The 23,333-nt window shown below is 33.0% G+C and overlaps 2 protein-coding genes across 2 annotated transcripts; both read right to left on the bottom strand.

Moving 5' to 3' along the window:
- Positions 1–258: 258 nt before the first annotated feature.
- On the bottom strand, positions 259–900 carry LOC121208013 (secreted RxLR effector protein 161-like). Its single transcript, XM_041078540.1, has one exon. The coding sequence runs from the start codon at positions 898–900 to the stop codon at positions 259–261; it is 642 nt and encodes a 213-aa protein (XP_040934474.1).
- A 2,923-nt stretch (positions 901–3,823) lies between these two features.
- Positions 3,824–4,824, bottom strand: LOC107895660 (uncharacterized). The gene is made up of 2 exons (XM_016820907.1): positions 4,422–4,824; positions 3,824–4,305 (listed from the first exon to the last, which is right to left on the bottom strand). Exons 1-2 carry the CDS (start codon positions 4,822–4,824, stop codon positions 3,824–3,826), a joined length of 885 nt encoding a protein of 294 aa, XP_016676396.1.
- Positions 4,825–23,333: the final 18,509 nt, after the last annotated feature.

Raw genomic sequence — 23,333 nt, forward strand, 5'->3', positions numbered from 1 at the left:
ATAATTATACGCTTGATATGCTGCCTCATTAAGAAAACCTTACCTGGAAAACCCAGTGGGATAAAACCAAGGTTAAGGGAAAAAGAGTACAGCGCGTATTAACTCGCCCTAATGGCTACATCACTTGAGATCACGAAGGTGACGCATTCCAATGTAGTAAACAAGCTTCTGAAACACTGATGTAGGAAGCGCCTTAGTGAATAAATCTGCTAAATTCTCACTTGAACTGATCTGCTTAACTTTTATCTCCTTAATCTTCTAGAGGTCATGAGTGAAGAAGAATTTTGGTGCAATGTGTTTTGTTCTGTCACCTTTGATGTATCCACTATCGAGCTGATCAATGCATGTTGTGTTGTCTTCAAACAAGACAGTTGTAGCTTCCTTTCTAGATGATAAACCACAATTATTCCTTATATGCTGGATCATAGATCTTAACCATACACATTCATGACTTGCTTCATGGATTGCTAAGATTTCTGCATGATTAGACGAGGTTGCTGTAATTGTTTGCTTCATTGTGCGCCAAAAGATTGCAGTATCTCCATATGTAAAAACATATACAGTTTGTGATTTTCCATTATGAGGGTCTGACATAAATCCTGCATCTGCAAAACCAATCAACTCTGTCTTAGATTTATTAGGGAAAAATAGACCCATATTCTTTGTGCCTTGGAGATAACGAAATATCTGTTTTACTCCAGTCCAATGTCTCTGAGTTGGGCATGAGCTAAATCTTGCTAGCAAATTTACAGAAAAAGATATATCAGGTCGGGTATGGCTAGCAAGATACATTAATACCCCAATTGCACTGAGGTATGACACTTCAGGACCAAGAAAATCTTCACTATCTTCCCGAGGACGGAAAGGGTCTTTACTTGGATCAAGTGATCTTACAACCATCGGGGTAGTTATTGGATGTGCCTTATCCATATAAAATCTCTTTAGCACCTTTTAAATATACGTTGATTGATGCATAAGGATTCCTTCTTTTAGGTGCTCAATTTGTAACCCCAAACAAAATTTCGTTCTTCTAAGGTCTTTCATTTCAAATTCTTTCTTCAAGCACTAACAGTCTTTTGGATCTCTTCAGGAGTTCCAATGATATTCAAATCATCAACATATACTGCAATAATTACATATCCAGATCCAAACTTCTTAATGAAAAATGCATGGGCAAATTGGATCATTCTTGTATCCTTCTTTCAACAAATACTCGCTTAGACGATTATACCACATGCGTCCGGATTATTTCAATCCATAAAGGGATTTGTGCAATTTGATCGAATAATGTTCTCTAGAACCTGAACTCACTGCTTCAGGTAGTTTAAATCCTTCAGGGAGTTTCATATAAATGTTAGTATCCAGTGGGACATACAAATAAGTTGTTACTACATCCATTAGGCGTAAATCAAGCCCTTCTCTTATATCCAGACTTATCAAAAATCTAAATGTAGTTGCATCCACCACAGGAGAATATGTCTCCTCATAATCAATTCCAGGTCTTTGTGAGAATCCTTGTACAACTAAACGTGTTTTATACCTTACAATTTCACTATTTTCATTTCTTTTACGCACAAAAACCCATTTGTATCCCACTGGTTTCACACCTGTAGGTATACGGACTACAGGTCCAAACACTTCTCTTTTCGCTAGCGATTTCAATTCATTTTCAATTGTTTCTTTCCATTTTGGCCAATCATCTCTTTGTTTACATTCCTCAATCGATTTTGGTTCATAATCCTCTTTACTATTTATAACATCTAGTGCTACATTGCATGCAAAAATATCATTGACGTCGATTTGATTTCAGTTCCATTTTATACCCGACATGACATAATCAATAGAGATCTCTTCATTGTCAGGTACCTGATTTTCTTTTGAAATTATTCTTCCAGTCATGTCTATAGTCTCTTCAGGAGATCCCAGTATAATCATTTTTTCTTTGATTTTGCCATCATTAATCTTTGCTCCTTTCTTTTTTTAAGGATTCTTATCTTTGGAACCAATTGGTTTACCACGCTTCAGACGTGTATTAGACTCAGTAGCAACTAGATTTTGTCCTTCTGGGACATCAAGTTTTATTGGAGCATTCACAGCTGGTATATGTGACTTAGTCACTTTCTTTGGGTCAGAAAATGCGTCTGGCAATTCATTAGCTAAACTTTGTGAATGAATAATCTTTTGAACTTCTAAATCACATTGCTTAGTTCGAGGATCAAGATGAGCTAATGACAACTCTTTCCAACTAATTTTCTTATCCAGCTGTTTGATTTCTCCCCCTAATGTTGGAAAAATTGACTCATCAAAATGACAATCTGCAAAACGAGCCATAAATAGATTCCCTGTAGATGGTTCTAGATATTTAATTATGGATAGGGATTCAAATCCAACATATATACCCAACCTTCTTTGAGGTCCCATCTTAGTTCTATGTGGTGGAGCAATTGGAACATATACGACACATCCAAATGTTCTTAGATGGGAAATATTTGGTTCCTGACCGTGAACTATTTGTAAAGGGGAGACTTTATGATAACTTGTTGGCCTGATGCGAATTAATGTAGCTGCATGTAAAATTGCATACCCCCAAACAGTGATTAGGAGTTTTGACTTCATAAGTAATGGCCTTGCTATCAATTGAAGTCGTTTTATTAAAGATTCTGCTAGACCATTTTGTGTGTGAACATGAGCTACAGGATGTTCAACACTTATTCCAATGGACATGCAATAGTTATTAAAAGACTGAGAAGTAAATTCACCAGCATTATCAAGACGGATGGTCTTAATAGGAAAATCTGGGAAATGGGCTCGTAATCGAATTAATTGAGCAAGCAATCTCGCAAATGCCAGGTTGCGAGTTGATAACAAAGATACATGAGACCATCTACTCGATGCATCGATTAAAACCATAAAGTACCTAAATGGTCCACATGGGGGATGTATAGGCCCACATATATCCCCTTGAATTCGCTCAAGAAAAGTAAGTGGTTCGTTATTTATCTTAGCTGGTGATTGTTGGATTATTAATTTCCCCAATGAACATGCAGCACATGTAATGTTTTGAAGAATTTTCTGGCTCTTCAATGAATGTCCACATGAATTTTCAATTATTTTTCGCATCATTATTGAACCGGGATGGCCTAACCGGTCATGCCAAAGAACAAAGTCATTAGTAAACTTCTGGTTTACTATAGCATGTGTTTCTATAGAACTGATCTTTGTGTAGTACAAACCAGTAAAGAATGCAGGCAATTTCTCAACAATTTGTTTATTGCCTTGAGCAATCCTCGTAATTTGAAGGAATTCACAATTTCCTTCGTTTAAAGTCTCAATATGATATCCAATTTGGCGAATATCTTTAAAACTCAATAAATTTCTTTGAGACTTAGGGGAGTATAATGCATTAATAATTTCAATTTTTGTTCCCCTTGGTAATAAAATAATTGCTCTTCCGGAGCCTTCTATAATAGTTGTACTACCAGATATAGTGCTCACACTTTCTTCTTTCATTATTAAATGAGAAAAATATCTCTTGTCTTTCAATATGGTGTGAGTAGTTGCACTGTCTGCTAGACATATATTTTCACCATTCATAGCTGATTGCCTTTGCGAGATAATGTTCTTCAAAGAAATAAAATAACCACAAAATGTCACACATAATGGTGAAAACAAGTATTCAAAGTTCAAATTACTAAAAGGTCTATAAAACAAAATTATCACATAAAACATAACACTAGTAAAGGTCATAACATCATTATTAAAGTTGCTAAATGAAACATAGAATAGTAGAGGTTTATTTTATTATTTATCGAAATTTGTGGCTTTAATAATTTCCTTCAATAGTAGAAAGAAAATCAGCCACTTCTAAGTGGGTTGCATTGCCATCATCAAAATCACTTTCGCTATCTTTATACACAAGATTGGTTTCTACTTTCTTTCCCTTCTGTTTTATGGACTGCTGATAAAGATCAACTAGATGCTTTTGTGTGCGACACACATGAGACCAATGTCCTTTTCCTCCACAACGATAGCATACATTAGTCACATTTTTACCTTTTTCTTTCTCTTCCCTGTTACCATTTTTCCGATCCCACTTCTGGTAGGAATGTGAATTTTTAAAACGGCCACCTCGACCATATCCATATCTATGTCCGCGACCACGACCACGCACACTACTATTTGCATGGTGTGTTTCTTTTAATTCTTTCCCATTGTGTAAACTCACATTCGCTTCAGGGAATGGAGCAGAGCCAGTTGGGCGTAATTCATGGTTTTTCATTAGCAGCTCATTGTTTTTCTCCGCCACTAGGAGACAAGAAATTAATTCAGAATATTTTTGGAAGCCTTTTTCACGATATTGTGTCTGCAGTACAACATTATTTGCATGGAAAGTTGAGTATGTTTTTCTAACATTTCTGCACCAGTAATCTTCTCTCCACATAAATTCAATTGTAAAGTGATTCTGAACATGGCCGAGTTATAATCACTAACAGACTTAAAGTCTTGCAATCTTAAATTCAGCCACTCATAACGAGCTTTAGGCAAAATCATAGTTTTCTGGTGGTCATATCTTTCCTTTAGATTGGCCCAAAGAATTTGAGGGTCCTTAACAGTCAAATATTCGGTCTTTAGACCTTCATGGAGGTGATGGCGAAGGAAAATCATGGCCTTGGCCTTATCTTGTGTACTTTCTTCATTTCCCTCCTTAATAGTCTTACCAAGACCCTTTGCGTCTAAGTGAATTTCAGCATCTAGTACCCATGATAAATAGTTATTTCCAGTGATGTCCAGAGCCACAAATTCGAGTTTTGTAAGATTTGACATTATAAACTATAAGACAAAATATACAAGTCAATAATGTAATATAAAACATGTTAATATGCAAATGAAATAACACATATGCAAATGAAATATATCAACTTGTTACCCTTAATTCACCTAAGTGTCCTTCGCCAATCTTTAAGGAAAAATTTGTTGGCCTTGATTTCTTGTATTAGAGACTCGTGCTGATAACGTGTTGTGAAATAATAAAGAAAGAATAAACTAAATTGTGATAGAAGAAAGAGTGTAGAGAGAATATAGAAGAGAGAGAGTATCTTCTTTTTTTATATATATTTTTCATGAGTACATGAGCCCTATATATATAGGGGTTAACAGTAACTCTCTAATTATTATAGGGCATGTAAAGGGTCATGACCTTTTATCTCCCATATTAATGGGGTATAGGAAAAGTTTTATAACTTATGAGGTTGATAATGACATCCACATAAATATTTCATAACATTAAATTATTTAAAAATTATAAGAGTCACTAATCTATAAAGTTTTTAATATGAGAACTTATAAATTTACAATTTAATCACTTAATTATTATTAATAAATTTATAATTTAATCATTCTCAACATAATTTAATAATTTTGAATTAAAACAATTAAATAAATAATACTATTAAGTTATTTTATATTCTCTCATCCAAATAAAAAATCTTTAAATTCTATCAACTAAACCAAAAATAAATCTATCATTCTCAATAGTGTATTAACTATATAAAAATAGCCTATATATTGTATACAAAAATTTGAAGCAAATTAACAAATTTGACTTAACAATATAAGTTTAACTATATAAAAATAGCCTATATATTGTATACAAAAATTTGAAGCAAATTAACAAATTTGACTTAACAATATAAGTTTTATCTTGATTGATTTGAATCTGGCCATTATTTAAAAAAAAAAACTTATTCACAGTGACTAATTTCCTTCTTGTTTACCAACTTATTATCTATACATCACTTTTATCATAATTACTTGGTCTAATTAATAACTAAAGAATTGTTCTGCTTGATTGTCGTGTAAATAAAGACATTATTTTATTATATAATTCATCAACTCTTCTTTTCCCATGAACTTTTTCTTTGATTAATTGGCTACTTAAAAAGAAAAAACTAAGAGAAAATATTTTTTAGGATATTAATTTGGTTGAGAGAATATGAAATAACTTAATACCACATTATTAGAATATGTTGAAAGTGACTAAATTATAACTTTATTAATAGTTGAGTGATAAAATTATAGTTTTAGTCGTTCTCACATCTAATCTCAATTAAGAACTTAACAGATTAATGATTAATTTGTAATTTTCAAATAGTTTATTGACCAATTTGTAACTTTAAAATTCAGTGACCTAAATGTAAATTTATTAATAATTTAATAATGTTAGCTGTAGTTTTTTTTTTCTTATTTTTATTTATTATTTTACAATCATTTTATTGCTTCCCATATTAATATTTTTTCCCTAAAAAATAAGATAATTCATTAAATTCTTTTAGTTTCATTCAATCGATTGAATAAATTAAAAAAATATTTTATTAAATAAAAATTTAAAGATACCCATTTTATTAAATAAGGGAGAGTCATCCATATACACTAATATAAAATTAATTTAGTTTTACATTCTTTCATAACTTTTTCTATGATTAATATTTTAACAATCCAACATTCGTTACATTTATCAATAAAATTGTACATATCATTATGTAAAATTTCAAATCAATACAGTATCTCTATTATTTTGGTCTTAAACATTGTTTATATTAATATTTAAGGGTTAACAATTTTTTATATAAAATAGAGGGCGAATATTTGGTACACCAACAATACACTTTTTAACTCCACACCCAGAGTTATAAATTTGTCACGTGTTTCATTTTTTTTTATAATTTTTTACTATATTTTATATACACTTGTCATCAACCCAACTCTGTGTATACCAAATATTTTCTCGTTAAATAAATAGTTAAAATTTTTTCTTTACTCCAAACTTTACATGCATTATATACATGAATGAAAAATGAAATATGATTGTTGATGTTGGGATGAAACTAAACATACAAAACACTATGAAAGCATAATAGATGTTCTTTCACTCCCCAAATACTAATTCGATAGTTATGAAAAAACAATAACATAATATATCAACAATCAAAGTAAATTAATCACAATGTTGCAAGCAAAAATAATAAAATTGAAACATACAATTTTTATGTGTAAAACCTCTTTAAAGCAAAGAGTAAAAATCACGAGACTTAAAAGTAAACCAAAAGCTCCAGTATATCAAAAAAGTAGATTACAATACAAAGTCACAACAAGATCATATAACTCCAACAAAGGCAATCAACAACTTAAGCAAACTAAAGAGAAAAGTTGAGAATATCACCCTAATAGTGGCTAACTTTGAAAATTGAAAATCTGAAGCTACAATACCCAAACGAAAATTGGACTGTACAGATTAAAGATCTTTGAGTCTACTAGTTGCTATAAAAAAATAAACTTCAACAGATACCGGATGGACCTTCATCGAAGAAAATACGAAAACTGGTCTAGGTAAAAAATAAGTTGTCAAACTCGCAATTTTTGTAACACCCCTAAAATCGTTGTTATAAAAGTTGTATTAAGTGAGAATCGTGCATAATGGATTCCTCGGTAAAATAAAATAAGGAATATAAATGATAAAAGAGAAGGTTGATGGATATCAAAGGAAGTTGAATTAAGAAGTATTTTGTGGTATATTAATTTAAGACAAGGACTAAATCGTAAAGAAGTGAAAATTTTTGGGGCCTAAGTATTATTATTCATAATTTGAGGGGGTTAAAATGTAAGTATGGGAAAAGTTGAAGGACCAACATTAAAAATAATTTTAAAGTGCTTGTGACACAAAATTGGTAAGTAGCAACCAAATTGAATAAGTGGAGAAAGATGAAGGACTCAATCACAATTTTATCAAAAGTTAATAGTGATTCAATGATGAAATTGTAAAGAATTTTGAAGGACAAAATGGTCATTTTTCAATTTAGATAATTATCAATTATTGAGGTGTAATAATTAAAGATTATTGGTGTAGAAATCTTATTGGTTAAAATATTTTATTATTTTACTATTATTTTATTTTAAGATATTTTTATATTGATTAATGATTAATTAAAAGATGGAAAGAAAAGAATTCTCTCCATATTTCTTTCAAGTTCACGCCACCACCATCCATGGAGAAAATGAGTTTTATTTTTATTTTTGTAATGTGGTCCTTTTCTTGAAATTCAGAGAGATATCCTTGAAATTCCATTAAAATTTTTAGTAAAATCAAGCCTCCAACAATCTAGTGAACTTAGATTTCAAGGAGAAAAATTGTATGCTCATGTTCGAGGAGAGAGAAAATAAAGTTTAGGCTTGAAATCAAGAGAACAACGTATGAATGTCAATGTTTCATCATGTTTTTAAGTTTAATCTTGTTAGAAAAGTAAGGGAGTGATGTTAAAGTAAGGAATTCTCATAAGAAATTTCATGTTCTTGACATATTATTGAAGAGAGTGACAGAGGAATTGATTCAAATGACAAAAAAAAAAAGAAGAAGAGAAAAATAAGTGATTTAAGGTTAAAGAGAGGTAAGTACCCTTGAATTCTTTTGTTACCTAAGGATTAAAATGTGAACTCTGTAAAAGTTATGGTAAATTGGTAGAATAAAGCGTAAAATAATTTGATGTGTGAAATAGAAATGTTAAAATAAGACTTAACTGAAGTGAAATATGGTAATGAAATAAACATAAAGTGATGTTGAATGAAATTATAGTAAATATTGTATGTTCATGATGCTAAAGACTAAATCATGAACTTTGTGAAATTATTGAAATAAAAAAGTGAATTGCATATAAATTCGACATGTGAAATCAGATATTGTGATGAATTAATGGATTGAAGTGCTATGTGATAACGAATATTGAATTCCGTGGTAAAAAGGACTAAATTGAAAAGTATGTGAAAGTTTTACGTGCTATTATTTGATAGTGAAAATGTAGAGAACACGGAATATAAGGTGTATTGTGAATTAATAATTTAGTAAATAAAGTTTTGTGATTTTTATAAATGAAATTACAATTGTTCTTTAAATCGTGAAAAATGATAACTAAATTGAAGAAGTGCAAAAGTGTAGTTAAATTGTGAAAATTGTGAAATATATATTAATATGAATAAATATTGTGGTCATTTCTAAAATGGAAATGAAAAGCTAATGTTTTTGAAAATCTTAATGTTTGAAATTATAGGTTCATGTAATGTTAAATAGTAAAGTCGAATGAAATGAATAAGAAAGTGTAATGAAATTGTGATAATCGTGAAATAAAGCATTCATGATTAATTATTGTAAATATGGTATTGTAAAATGCCTGTGTAGATTATTGTTGAACTTTGTGGATATAGTTTTTTGGAAAATATCCGAATCTAAAACGGTTTTCTCTCACAGCAGAAAACTAAAGTTTTGAAAACCAAGCCGATTTGTGATATTTATGAAATAAACTTTACTCCAAATCACACCAGTGCTTTTAGCTAGAAGGATCTTTGTCATTCCCAGCCTTCAATCAAAAAACCTTTGCAGCTATTCTCATACCACAAATTGCTTTGAGTGTGGGCTTAAACGAATTCGAATTAAACACAAAACCAAAATTATTTACTTTACTTTCAATGGGAAAACAAATGTAACATCCCAGATTAGGGCCTAGGAGTTTGGGGCCTGACGAATCGAGGTCACCAGTGGGCCTAGCTAGCTGAGGCCGCTAGTGGACCTAGTGAACAGGAATCACCAGTGGGCCTAGTGAACTGAGATCGATGGTTTGGGTCAAGTGTGAAAGGGCAATTATACTAAAGTTAGGAAGTCAACTTACTTTCCTCTTCACAACACCACTCATGCATGTAACTGTTTTCTACTTCTAATATGACTAGGGTATCATAAGAACACCAAAACACTTAAGTGTCTATAAAATAAGTTGTAATGCATTCGACTTGACCTGATCTATCAGATTTGAATCTCAGGTGTTACATCCTTCTTATAGATGTAACTTAAAATTTTCATTCTTTTTCATTGATGTAGATGCCTATCGTTGTATAACAGAATTTCCTATGGCGTACATTGTATGGTTACTTTTACATTTCGCCTATGTACAAATGACGATCTATGTATACTACAGATTTTCTTAGAAAAATACAATGTATGGCTATTATTTCGACTCAATAAAATTTCAGACTATCTTGCTTTATCTTTTAAGGCTAGTTTAGGAATACTTCTCAAAAGTGCTTTTGGGACAAAAACATTCCTAAACAAGCTACTTTTTTAGAGAAAAATTCTTCTCCGAAGCCAAAAATTGGTCGAAAAACACTTTTTTCAGAAGCTGAAAATCTAAGCTTCTCCTTAAAAAAGCACTTTTGAGAAGCATACCTAAACTAGGCCTTAGTCTATTGGGTATACTTTGGGATACTATTTAATGAACTTCAGTGTATACTTTGACATACCACTTTTTTTCCTCTATATGCATAAAAGCCCATCGCACCACTTTTTTGGCATAGCCTTGGCATCATCTCTCAGTGCATATTCTTTTACAGACCTGAAAACATAAATAACTTTTGTAAGTTCATAATAACTTAGTGAGCTAAACCTTATAATACCTTTTTCATTCATTTTGTATTGCATATGTTATTTGCACATCCTTGGTGTATTTCTTGACCTTACTTACTTCTTTGGCAAGTAGAATACCGAGGCTACCATATTTCTTTTAGAACCATTTTCCCTTTTCTTTGGTGTACTATACTTAACATCTCTTTACTTTCTATATCCTTTTTTAAATCTTACCTTTACATCATCTTTAATCTCTTCACTTACCTTATTATCAAACTTAATACTTTATTCCATACTCACTTGTCCATCATTACCTTTGGGCGGTGTGGACCGCGCACAATACTTAACTCAGAATTTGCTCAGATCTTCTGTACTTCAGTGCACTCTCTATACTTACTTTTAACTCGTATATTTTTCTTACCACGTACTTTGGCGCACACTAGCCTTTCTATTCATCCATTGTAACTATACAGGGTTGGCCATTCATTTGGTGTCCATTTAAAGGCATTTTCTTTAGATAGTCATCACTAGATCTTCTCTTCAGATTTCGCTATGAGGGCATTCCTTTCGAAATATAGCCATAGAGGTTTTCCTTTCAGAGTTTTGCCACGAAGGCGTTCCTTTTAACAAAGTTTGCCACAAGGCATTCATTTAACTGATATAGCCACAAAGGTACGTTTTTAACAGAAATAGCCACAAAGGCATCCTTTTAACAGAGATAGCCACAAATGCTTCTTTATAGTAGAGATCGCCACAAAGGCTTCCATTTAACAAAGATAGCCACAAAGGCATCTTTTCAGAGATAGCCATAAAGGCTTCCTTATAACAAAGATAACCACAAAGGTGTCCTTTCAGAGAGAGCCACAAAGGCTTCCTTATAATAGAGATAGCCACAAATGCTCACTTATACGGAAATTGGTGTTTTTGACTATAGGGATTTGCCTAAACTCACCGTCGTGAGGTTTGCCCCTTATCGCTAGTACTCACCCAATTGTCCTTTAATTCTTTTCCATATGATGCCATAGCCCAACCATGGTCTTACACTATATGGTCTTCAGAGTGCCATGGACTTTTCCTTTCAGAGATTTGTGTTTTTAGTCTCAATGGACCTCTTTAGACAACTCCAGAGACAAACACTGACTCACTATTCAGACTTAGACTTATCTTTTTTGGACTTCTTCATGACAAATACATTCATGCTTCGAGACATGTAACACATTCCCTTAAACTTCATGTAGTGACTCATACTTGGCAAACTCATTCACATCTGACTTACTCATGACATGTTCTTTCACAAAAGACTTATTCATGTCATCAAAACACACATATGCACATTTTACAAATTCAAACACATTAACTATTAACCTTAGAGATCATATCTATATTCTATACAAATCAATCATGCAAGTTCATCAGACATACATTTCTCATAAAATCATCACATCATGCATTCTTAGCTTATTTCCACAGAAGGTTATAACATGCATAATACATTTGCAAGAGTCAGCTTAGGGACTCACTTGACTTGTATCTTTAATAGCTCTAAACAGTAGATTTGGGCTTCTTTTGAGTAGATAGACAACCCCTAATTGACAAAACATGAGAACTCACCAAGATCTATACAATTAACTCATTTTCTTTCACTTTCAACATCAAAAATATTTAAATAAGACTCTACCATGCTTACTTTACCCAACTAAATCGAGTTGCTCCTTAACAACTTAGTATGTAAGGTTGTAGATCTTACCTTAACAAGGGGCATCTCAGAGCCTAGATCCATATCTTCAACTCAGCTTGAAGGATGATAGGGATTCTCTTAGTTTCTTCCTTTTTTATAAACAAATATTACTTCTTGAAGAAGAAAAAGAAAGGTCCCCCATTTCTTACCCAAGTTACCTTGATATTTTACCTTTTTACCTATGGATGTTTGACACATGTCCTAGTCCACCTGATAAATTCTTGAGCTATAAAGTGACGTGTAGAAAGTATATGTATTTGCATAACATATCCTTAGGCTTTAATCCATTCTTTGTCCTTAGTCATTACGTTAGAGCGTAGTTGGTATCTTAACTAATCACACTTGGCATGTTATGCCTTCTTGGCGATGACCCTATTATCCGAGTTTCCTTAATACCTTACTAAACTTCTTTTTCCTAATAATTTACCCCTTTCTAAAGTAGTTTCTTGCCTTAGTCTAACACTACTTACGTGCCCACTTAACATGCTAAGAGCATCAGTGAGGTGGACAACACTTCATCCATTGAAGAAATACTTACTTTACTTATTACGTTTAGAGCTCTCCCAATTACTAAGCATGACCCTACTTTTAAGGAAATCTTGTTCAAACATCATGGTCTCAGACTTAGCTTAGAGAAGTACGCCACCTTTCTTCTAGTCCTATTATCTCAAGAAAAAGAAAAGAGAAGATATTTTCTGATGTGATTTCCCGAATCCGAGTCGAACCTCCAAAATAAAATAACGAGACTCAAACTTAAAAGTTAGGAAAATTTCTTAAATTAGAAGGATCATCATGAAAAGGAATAAAGTGGATAGAAACTCGACCTATAGTAGTTGTAGTGTAAGGAACTGTAGCTATAAAAAACTCAGACCCGTTTAACTCACAAGTTACTAGAACCTCGGTATAGTGAAGTTGCCATACTCTGTTATGGGAAACGAAGTGATAAGACAATGTGAATGCCACAAACTTGAAAAGTTTGATAAGTTCAAAAGTTCAATGAAGAACTAGGGAGAAATTCTCACAAATATGTCTAATATCAGAAAAGTTGTAACCTTACAAATGTCCATTTACAAACTATTTATAGGCCTTGCATATGACAAGTCACATTCGACCTTAATGACATACATGCATGAAATTTAATCAACATTAAATACGTTCATGTATGGGTAGATTCATGGTTCAGTTGAATTTAATCATATCCTTTCCCCCTTCAACCGTGCATGAATATTTAACCAAGAAGGAAGCTTTAAGTTACTTGAATGTTCTCCAAAAGTCCTCTCCATCCCCATTGGCCGAATGTACATTTCCATGGGACATGCATATTCAATTAATGGCACATTAATGAGTAGGAATGTTCATGAATTGTGACATGAACCTTGAAGATTCATTCCGTATTTTCGGTCCATGCATGGCATAATACATTGTGCCACTTTTGTGGTTGCACATTCTCCCTCGACATTCACGCATATGGCAATGCATGTAGGGAGATGACCAGCCACATTGATCCCCCTTCAAGCCACTGTCCATGCATCTCCTTAATGCAATGAATCTTTCCAATTAATGATATACATGAATACATGAATTCAGCCACTCCATGCGAACGGTCATACGCACCAAAATGATGGCATAAATTCTGAAGATTCCTTAAGGACTTTTGTACATGCATTCAGTTTAAAGAAAGAGCTTGAAGAGCCAAGCAAGGTCCAACCGCTAAACCACCTACATATATATAAATATGAGTTAAACACTTGCAACAATTCATACTTGAATTCGACAAATACACTTCTAATTCAACTAAAGCTATATGCTAGACTCTTGACTTGATTTAAGACACACCCACATATAAATAACAACATGCATAAACATATGATAAAACTTAGCAACATCTATGAACACACATATACATATATAGATAATGATATTATCAACTTAGCAAATTAGACACAAGATGACATATGATAACATGCATAATAAAATCTGTGAAATTAATTGAAATGTAAACTTATTAAATTAAGAAAAAATTAAAATAATTAAAGTCTTTACATTGGCCAAGTAATCATTTAGGCCTATCAGGAATTCTGTCCATCACTTAGATCACTTGGACCAGTATAGGAAATAGGTTTGGCCTAATTTGGACATGATCAACTTGGGATTGTTTCCAAAGTCCACGCATAAGCCTAATAAGAGCTTCTTTGAAGCGTTCGGCTCGTGCATTTGTGGCTGGCCCAATTGGAAATTCCAATGGATTAGATAAAAACTTGGGTGCTTCTTGAAAGTTTAGGCCATGAAAATTCGATCTATCAACTTCATTCTTCATTCCATTAGAACTTGAATCGGTGTTGGCACTAGGAATCACATCATTTCCCTTTTAACTTATCTTAAACACTTAACTCAACCCAAGTCTTTATTAAAACTTTTAAACGTCACATCAGTCATTGGATGGTCTTATCTAAATATACAATTTTCAAGAAAACTAATCGAGTACCTACCTTTGGTCGTTCACTATCTCGGTTCTCGTTTGGTTGGTTCCTAACTATTATTCCTCCCATCATGACTGGCTCAAAACCAATCTTATAGGATACTCTACACTGCTAACGTAAACTCGCATCATAAAGATCATTTATCTTATCTATAATAGAGTCCACCTACTTTGTATGCCATCAATGCTTTTACGCAAATCCTTTCTAACCAGACATATTTCTTGATCACTATGTGCCAACCTAGTGCTCGCCAACATCAAGGTGTCATAGGCGCACTCAAAGGGTTCTTATACTTAGTCTAGTTCTAACACTATACCTATTTGAAACTTATTTCATCTGCCTTGCTTACCAAGATGGTCTCCAGACATTAAGACTTCGCCGGACGGGATGTTACATAAGCTTTTTACATTAAAATCTGTAGAACAACAAAAATTTTTCAAATTTATTCGTCGATTATTTCTTTATCCAGTGGTAAAGTTTCTACTAAAAAAGAATTCTCCATATCCCTATTTTGTGATTTGTGATTATATATGTGTTTTTATGAACAGTGATATGTGAGCTAATTATGAACCATGTTTTGCGAGATCTATGTATAAGTAAATGTTTTTACTTAATTATCTTTTTTAATTGTTGGATATAATGGCATGCTACAGGATTGTAAGTACTTACCTTTATGTTTTGTGTTTTGGGCAAAAAGCCTTGGGACATGTTTGGAGAGATAAGGGAATGTCGAGCTAAGCTCCATTCAAAGGGATATGTTGATGTGTTTGGAGAGTGTTTAGTTTTATGCTACACTTATGGGACATGTTATGTAACACCCCTAACCTGTATCCATTACCGGATTAGGGTTATGAGGCATTACTGTATAAAACACAGTTCAACACACTCATTCCTCACCTTTTATACACCAAGAATTAATAAACATTTAAAACTTATCAATTTCAAATATCCACAATTCACTTATTATAAATTCGAATACATGGGTCATAATTCCAATTCAGAAATAATCAAACCTTACTGAACATATATCGCAAATAAGCACATTTCAAAAATTCCAACTAATTCAGTACGAACATATATCAAAACCCAAATGATTATGTTCCATAATTACTAAATTCAAACCAAACTTGTATATATCAAAGACAAGTTCACATATTTAATACTTCCAATATTCAGTTCCTTATATCCATCATATTAATGCCATTTTCATAATTAAAATCATATTCCATTATATATCGTTACACTTCATACTCATCATATTAATGCCATTTTCATAATTAAAATCATATTCCATTATATATCATTACACTTCATACTTTGAATATATGCCAATTTCTATCTCATTAATCGTATATCAAACATATTATTTGATAACTTCTGTACAAGTTCATAATAAAACCAATTGAATCATATTGCATGAATTATTATGCAATCACATATGAAACTTAAATACATTATAACATGGTCAAACATACTAATGATGCATATATATACAAGTGAGCAATTCATCCTAAAAATAAAAGGCATACTTAGCACTTGAACACAAATAACACTCTAGCGTGCATCTAATTCATATCTATATTAATATACCTAAACTTAATATTTTTATCCTATTAACTAACCCAAAACATACTTAATCATTACCATCATTAACCATTTGAACCCATACCAATGCAATCAACCAAAATAATCATAAAACATATTCATTACTTACCATTTAGTAACCGCACCTGTTAAGTTAATATACCATCATCCACCACTCTAATTATACCACATTTCATATTTCCAAAATGAGCTAACTATTAAAATGACTACCAAAACTAAACTCATTAAACATTTTAATTAAGAACATATAAAACCAAACTCAAGCATAATAAGCAAGTCATTTTCGCATGGCTTTAAATACATACTCATTCAAAATAATTAAATCCAAGACTAGCCTATACATGCCACATAACCGAGTCTCAAAATATTATTTACTAAAATGATAACAGGATACTGTGATATCGTCTCCATCGACTTCCAACCCGAGCAAATCTCTAAAATTCTATAAACATAAGAAAAAGAAAACACAGAGTAAGCTTTTAAGCTTAGTAAGCTCGTATCTTAACAAACTTAACATAACAAATACTTTCATTACAATGCCGTAAACATAATATGCTATCTCACACAACCTTTCTAAATTTCATAACATGTTCTCACATCAAATTATCATCATTCAATATTATACTTACTCACTTAACCAACTTTAACTTTCACGAACCTATTCAATTAAATTTTCATACATCAACCCTTTCACACTTTCATATAGCCAAATGAACACATTATGGGAAATATAACACATTTAATTATATATCTTTCTCATATGAATCTCGTACGATCATTTATAATAAAATTCATTTTTCATTCATATAGCATCTGACAAATTTCACATATGCAACTTTACAAATCACATCTTATTCATTCATTTATGTTTCATTGGCATTTCATTTCGACATACATCACAATACATTCTTTGCACATATACTTACCTTGTTTTTAGATAGGTAATCAATTATCAGGTACCTGATCATTTTAGCTCGTTTAACGTATTCAACTACCATATTAGTAATAAATATTTTAGGCATAAACTTATAATAATTCACCGGCATAAAGCCTACTAGGCCTAAGCCTGTATCTCACACCGGCACAAGGCTCGCTAGACTCAAAGTCTGATTTTATACACCAACAATAAGCCTGCTAGGCATAAGCCTGATTTAATTCACCAGCACAAGGCTTGCTAGGCTCAAAACCCGAATATCACTATTATAAAGTCGTCTCATAAATAATTCATATAATATAGAATGTATACCTATTCACTTTGTTTGATTTAATCATTCTATCACAATTTATAATTTCCCTTTGAATCATTCGATATTTCGCACACTAAGTGTCATTCTCAATATCTCACACACTAAGTGCCATTCTCAATATTTCGTACACTGAGTGCCATATTTGATTGCCCCGCACACTAAGTGCCACATTTAGTCGATAATATTCACGTATATACATTTATATGATATTAAAGCATTAGAAGCATAAATTTAACAATGCTTATTGCATATGAACTTACCTGGCTAAATTGTAGAGATACCAAAGTTTAGGGGCATTTTGGTAATTTTCCCATTTTCCTCAATTTTCCACCCGATCTTGATCTAAATTAATAATTTCATTCAATATATTAATTTAAAAAGTAAAACACTTCATTTCATACAATTTGGTCATTTTTTTCATTTTTACAAAATTACCCCTAAAGTTTTACTTTTATTCATTTTAGTCCCTGAGCTCAAAACATGCAAATTAACCATTTTTAACGATAATTAAGCTTAGCCGAATGTTCGTGGTATCAAAATAGTCCATAATTCACTTTATGGTAAAATTATAGTTTTGCCCTTAATATTTCAACATCTTTACAATTTAGTCCCTATATCATAAAAATGCAAATTCATGAAATTGAGTAAAATTATACTATATCCGAATATCACTAGTGTCTCTAGCAGCCCACACATTTCATTTATTTCACATTTTAACCAAAAAGTTTTCACATTTATCAATTTAGCCCTTAATTGTCAATTTCACAAAAATTCACTTAACAAAAAGTGTTTAACTATCAACAAGGATTCATATTCTTCCATTAAACTTCAAAGCCCTATTATACTCATCAATGGAAAATATCAAACTATTCAATGGTTTTGCAAAATAGCCCCCTCATTAGATAAATTAAGCAACAACAATCCCGAAAATATAAAAATAATTAAAAACGGGACTAGAAATGCCTACCATGCATTAGCTGAAAGTTGGAAGCTTCTCCCATGGCTTCTCAAGACTTCATATTCGGCTAGTAAAAAGAGAACGAAAAAGATGACACCTTGATTCTTTTATTTTATTCATTTTATTATTATTTTTAACCAATTTACAATATTAACCTTTATACACTTTATTTATTACGCCAAATGCCAAGCCATCATATCCCACTATCTCTTTAATGGGCTAATTACCAAATAAAGACTTCAACTTTAAAGTTCTATAGCTATTTAATACCTTTAGCTTATAGAACCAACTTTTGCACTTTACGCGATTTAGTCCTTTTTGCTTAATTAACTATCGAAACGATAAAAAATTTCAACGAAACTTTAATACCATCTTATTGCCACTACGTAAATGTTTATATAAAATATTTACGACTCGGTTTATAGAAGCAAGGTCCCGATACCTCATTTTTTAAACCCACTTAACCTTAGGGTCATACCACTTGAACTTAATAAATCGCTTATAAAACAAAAATCACAATATCAAAAACATTTTTAAAATCACAATTAACTCGTAAATATTAAATATAATATTTACAAACCTACTCATCGGATTTGGTGGCCTCGAAATCACTGTTCTGATTAACCCTAAAAATAGGCTGTTACAACTCTCCTCCTTAGGGATTTTCGTCCCCGAAAATCTTACCAGAGAATAAATTAGTGATTTACTTTCACCAGCCTCAACAATTTCTCATCTAGCATCAGATTTCTCAACTTTTCAATCTCATGAGCTAAGATTATGATCTGCTCTTTGCTATACATCATAACAAGCTGAGTTTCTACTTCTGTAAGAGATACTATAGATAAAGGATCTTATTTGTATCATCACATCATATATATAAGAAACACATTACGGGTTTTCTCAAGTTTTGATAATAATCTCATTCAATCCAATGAATTGCGAACTCAACTTCTCTTTATAACTAAATCGAGAAATTCTATTCCCATTATAATACTTTTACAAATACTCAATTTTCTAATTGAAAATTCAATGCTTTTACGCATCAAGCCCACATATATTTTCTGCAAATCTGAAACTGCTTTTAGACGGTCATGAATTACTTTCATTTCCCCTCAGTCTTTCCAATCACATTGACCCTGAAATTCTTTTTATAAAAATTCAATTCAATACAACGAAGTTCAGTAATTGCAATCATACCACACTCATACAATGCTATCTTAACATTCATCTCATAAATATTATTATTATACACAAATTTAACCAACAATAAATGTCTTTCTCGGTTGCTTTCAAGTTCTAGAACACAGTGTTACAAAGTAATTCCATACCCAAAGCTCACAGTAGTTTATTTCAGTAACACGATATAATCCTCGTGTCTCCATTTGAACAATGAAAACTGGCACTCTTTTAGTACTCCCAGTACGAATAGATAATTACGACTGTGCTAGATGTCACAATTGTTGTAAAATCTCTGGATTTCTCAATACACGAACTCTATCTCGACATAACGAACGTGTAACATCCTGATTTTTGGGTTTTTGTAATTTCCGAGAGTTTGGTAAAGTTTTTAAAATTTGGTATTTGGTAGTAAAAATTCATAGTTGGAATATGTAAATAGGCTTATGGAAGGCCCGTGTGATGACCAAAACCCGGAAGAATTTTTGAACTTTGAACTTAAGGAGTTAGGGGCTTTGGGTAGATGGCTTTATTAAAAGTTGTGGGTAAAATGTAACACAAAAGACCCCTGGTAAAGTGGCTAAGTGACGCCACTAAGGAGCTAAAAATGTGGCGTGTAAGTGGTTGGGGGAACTTGGGTTCGATTCTCTGTGATGGCAAATGCGATGTTATTTTTATGCCTTGAGTAGGCAGAAGTTTGAAGCTGAGTGGAACTCTGTTGGAGAGAGTTTGAACCAGTCAAATGCATGGATTAAGGAGTGATAAGGGGAGGGATTTTAGGGATTGGAGAGAGAGATAGAGTTGGCCGAATAGAGGGGAGTGGAGAAGGGATTTCGGCAGAGGGTATTAGGTTAGTATTTCGGCATTAGGGACTTAGGTTGTGCCGTTTTCCTTGGGTAAACTTTAGAGAGTGATTCTTTTTTCTTTTTCTGTCTTCCTTTTTCCTTCTCTAAACCGAAATCACCATTCCCAATCATATTTCTTTCTTTTCTTCTCCAAAAACTAGTTCACTATTCTTTTCTTTCCATCTACTACTCCCTTTCTCATCATTACTTTTGCCGAGAAACCACAAAAGCCGAAACCTGTGAAACTTGGTGGTGCCAATTTCTTGTTGACCAGCAACCTTCTTTTCCCTCACTTTTTGGTGGCCAATCCCTTTATCTACTAAGCTTTAAACAGTTCAAGAAGGGAGACTGTTGTAAGTATTCGTACTCTAATCGATTCAGTAGTAACTATTGACAAAAGCCGAAACCCCTATAGTTTAGGGTGGTTGTCGATTTGAGATATAGGCCTTATTAGGCTTTTTCTTTTATTTTTATGGTTTGTAGATACTTTGGAAGAGTAGCAAGGCTTGGGGTATCGATTTGGAAAACTTGGATCGAGCATTGGACTCGGAGAAGGTAAGTGAACCGTGGCCATTAGGGATTCTTTGGGTGGATTTTGGTAGGGTAAGATTTGGGGTTTGATTAGCATGATCTGTAGACTAAGAAAGGTGGTGAATAATTGTAGGTTTCCGTGGGAGACTTCGTTGGTGAACGTCACAAAATAGGTGTGTAATAACCCCTGTAAGATCTTAGACTAATTTTCGCTGAAAAGCCGAAATGCCTAAATTTCGGTATTTCGGGAACTTGAGATTTTGCATGTGGTTTTAGATATGATTAAAGCGATACAATCGGTGTTTGGATCGATGGAACAGGTAAGAGCGCAATTTTGTGCACGTTGGTAAGTTGGGCCTCAATGGGCTAAAATTGGGCCCAATGGGCTTCCTGGCCCATTTGGGTAAGTTTTGATAGAAAATGGAACTTGGACATTTTGCATGTTAAACGGGTAGATTTGATGTAAAATTTGGATTATGGGGGCCTAAGGGGCTAAAGCGGCATTCGTGGGGCTCATTAGGGGTTTTGGGCCCATAAGCCCGAATTTGATAAAGTGCGTTAAAATCATTGTTTAAACACTTGGAGTTATTGATAATTGCTAATGCACATGGAAAACCTTGATATTTGGTAAAATTACGAAATTACCCTGATAATATGAAAAATGACTGTTTTGCCCTTAGGTAGAAATGACCATTATACCTCTAGGGTTTAATTATGAATTTGATGCATGAGATTTTGATATACATGATTTGACATGATATGCACATGATATGTATGATATGCACATGATATAGTCATATATGCATGGGTTGGGTTTTATATGAATGGAGGAAGTGAAAAAGGGCTTTCCCCAGTTTACCGAAAAGGGCTTTCCCCCAGTTTACCGAAAAGGGCTTTGCCCTAGTTATTAAAAGAGGCTAGGCCTCCAGTTATATGATAAAGCAGCTATGCTGCCAGTAGTGTGTTGGTTGGGTGGGTTGAGTTATTCCCCACATGGTGTGTTGGTTGGTACGGGTGGAGAGTAGCAGATGGTGGGTTGAGTAGTCTCCCCAGATGGGCTTGCATACATTCATTGATATTACATGTGATATTGAAATGGGCCTATGGGCCATACCGCTTACAGTAAAGGCTTCGGCCAGTGATATGATTTATGAAAAGGCTTCGGCCAGTGATATGATTTATGAAAAGGCTTCGGCCCGGTGATATGATTTATGAAAAGGCTTCGGCCCAGTATATGTCGAGACTGAATTAGGGCTTAGGCCCATATTGTTACTGTTTAAGGGCTAAGGCCCAGACTGTACTGTTGCTGAATAGGGCTTTGGCCCAGATTGTACTGACACTGTGTTATTCACTGTTTGTTTGTTGTTGGGGATTACACACTGAGTTTTCGTAAACTCACCCCGTTTCTAACTGTGCAGGTAATCCCTAAGCTTAGATGGTTTGGAGCTGCGAGGGACTCGGAGATGGCCACACTACTGTTTCTGTTTCTTTTAATTGCAATAAGTAACCGGTTTATTTTTTTTATAAGTTTTATCTTAATTAATATTATTATTTGGTTTTGGGTTGTAATAAGGTCATTTTAATTATTTTTCTGGGATTATTTTATTTTATACCCTATATTTTACTGATAACAATCCAAAATGGGTTAGACTTAGGGCGTGTTTCCAAAATGATAATTGTTTTCAAAATAACGTAACGATACAATTAATCGGTTTATCAAAAATATCTACTTAAATGAATTCCAACTCGTTTTTCTAAAAACCTAACCTCGCACCAAAGTATGGCAATGGTTGTCGGCATGTCTAGGATTGGATCCAATCAAGAGCTTGGTACTTAAGTAGCCTTCATGGCTCACCTCCTCTGTTTCGGATACCTACCTGGTGCATAGCTTCCATTCACTTTATTAACTTAGCAAAGACTATCTTTTAAAACACTAAGAAGGACATTGAAAGAGGCATGGGTTTTCTTAAAAACTTCAATGTGACACGTCGGATCCGGCCATAATGTCTGCGCTGGGTTTGGGGTGTTACAGAACGATTGTCGATTCCAATCTGAAATTCTAAATCAGAAATCAATTTACGTTGTACCATTTTTAACTTGTAATTCATTGACACACCTCTTAGCCTCACAAATTTGCTAATTAAACATCAATTTAGTTTCTAGCTCAGCCAATAACTACTCATCATTTGATAAGATTAATCACATGATTATCGGTCATAAAACACATAAAGATTCTCTCTCAGAACCCCAAAGACTATAATCATTTGCCCAGATTGATAATCAATCACTAACTTATAATCTTTCAATAGTTC

Source organism: Gossypium hirsutum, chromosome A10, assembly GCF_007990345.1.
Source record: "Gossypium hirsutum isolate 1008001.06 chromosome A10, Gossypium_hirsutum_v2.1, whole genome shotgun sequence".
Taxonomy (NCBI): Eukaryota; Viridiplantae; Streptophyta; class Magnoliopsida; order Malvales; family Malvaceae; genus Gossypium; species Gossypium hirsutum.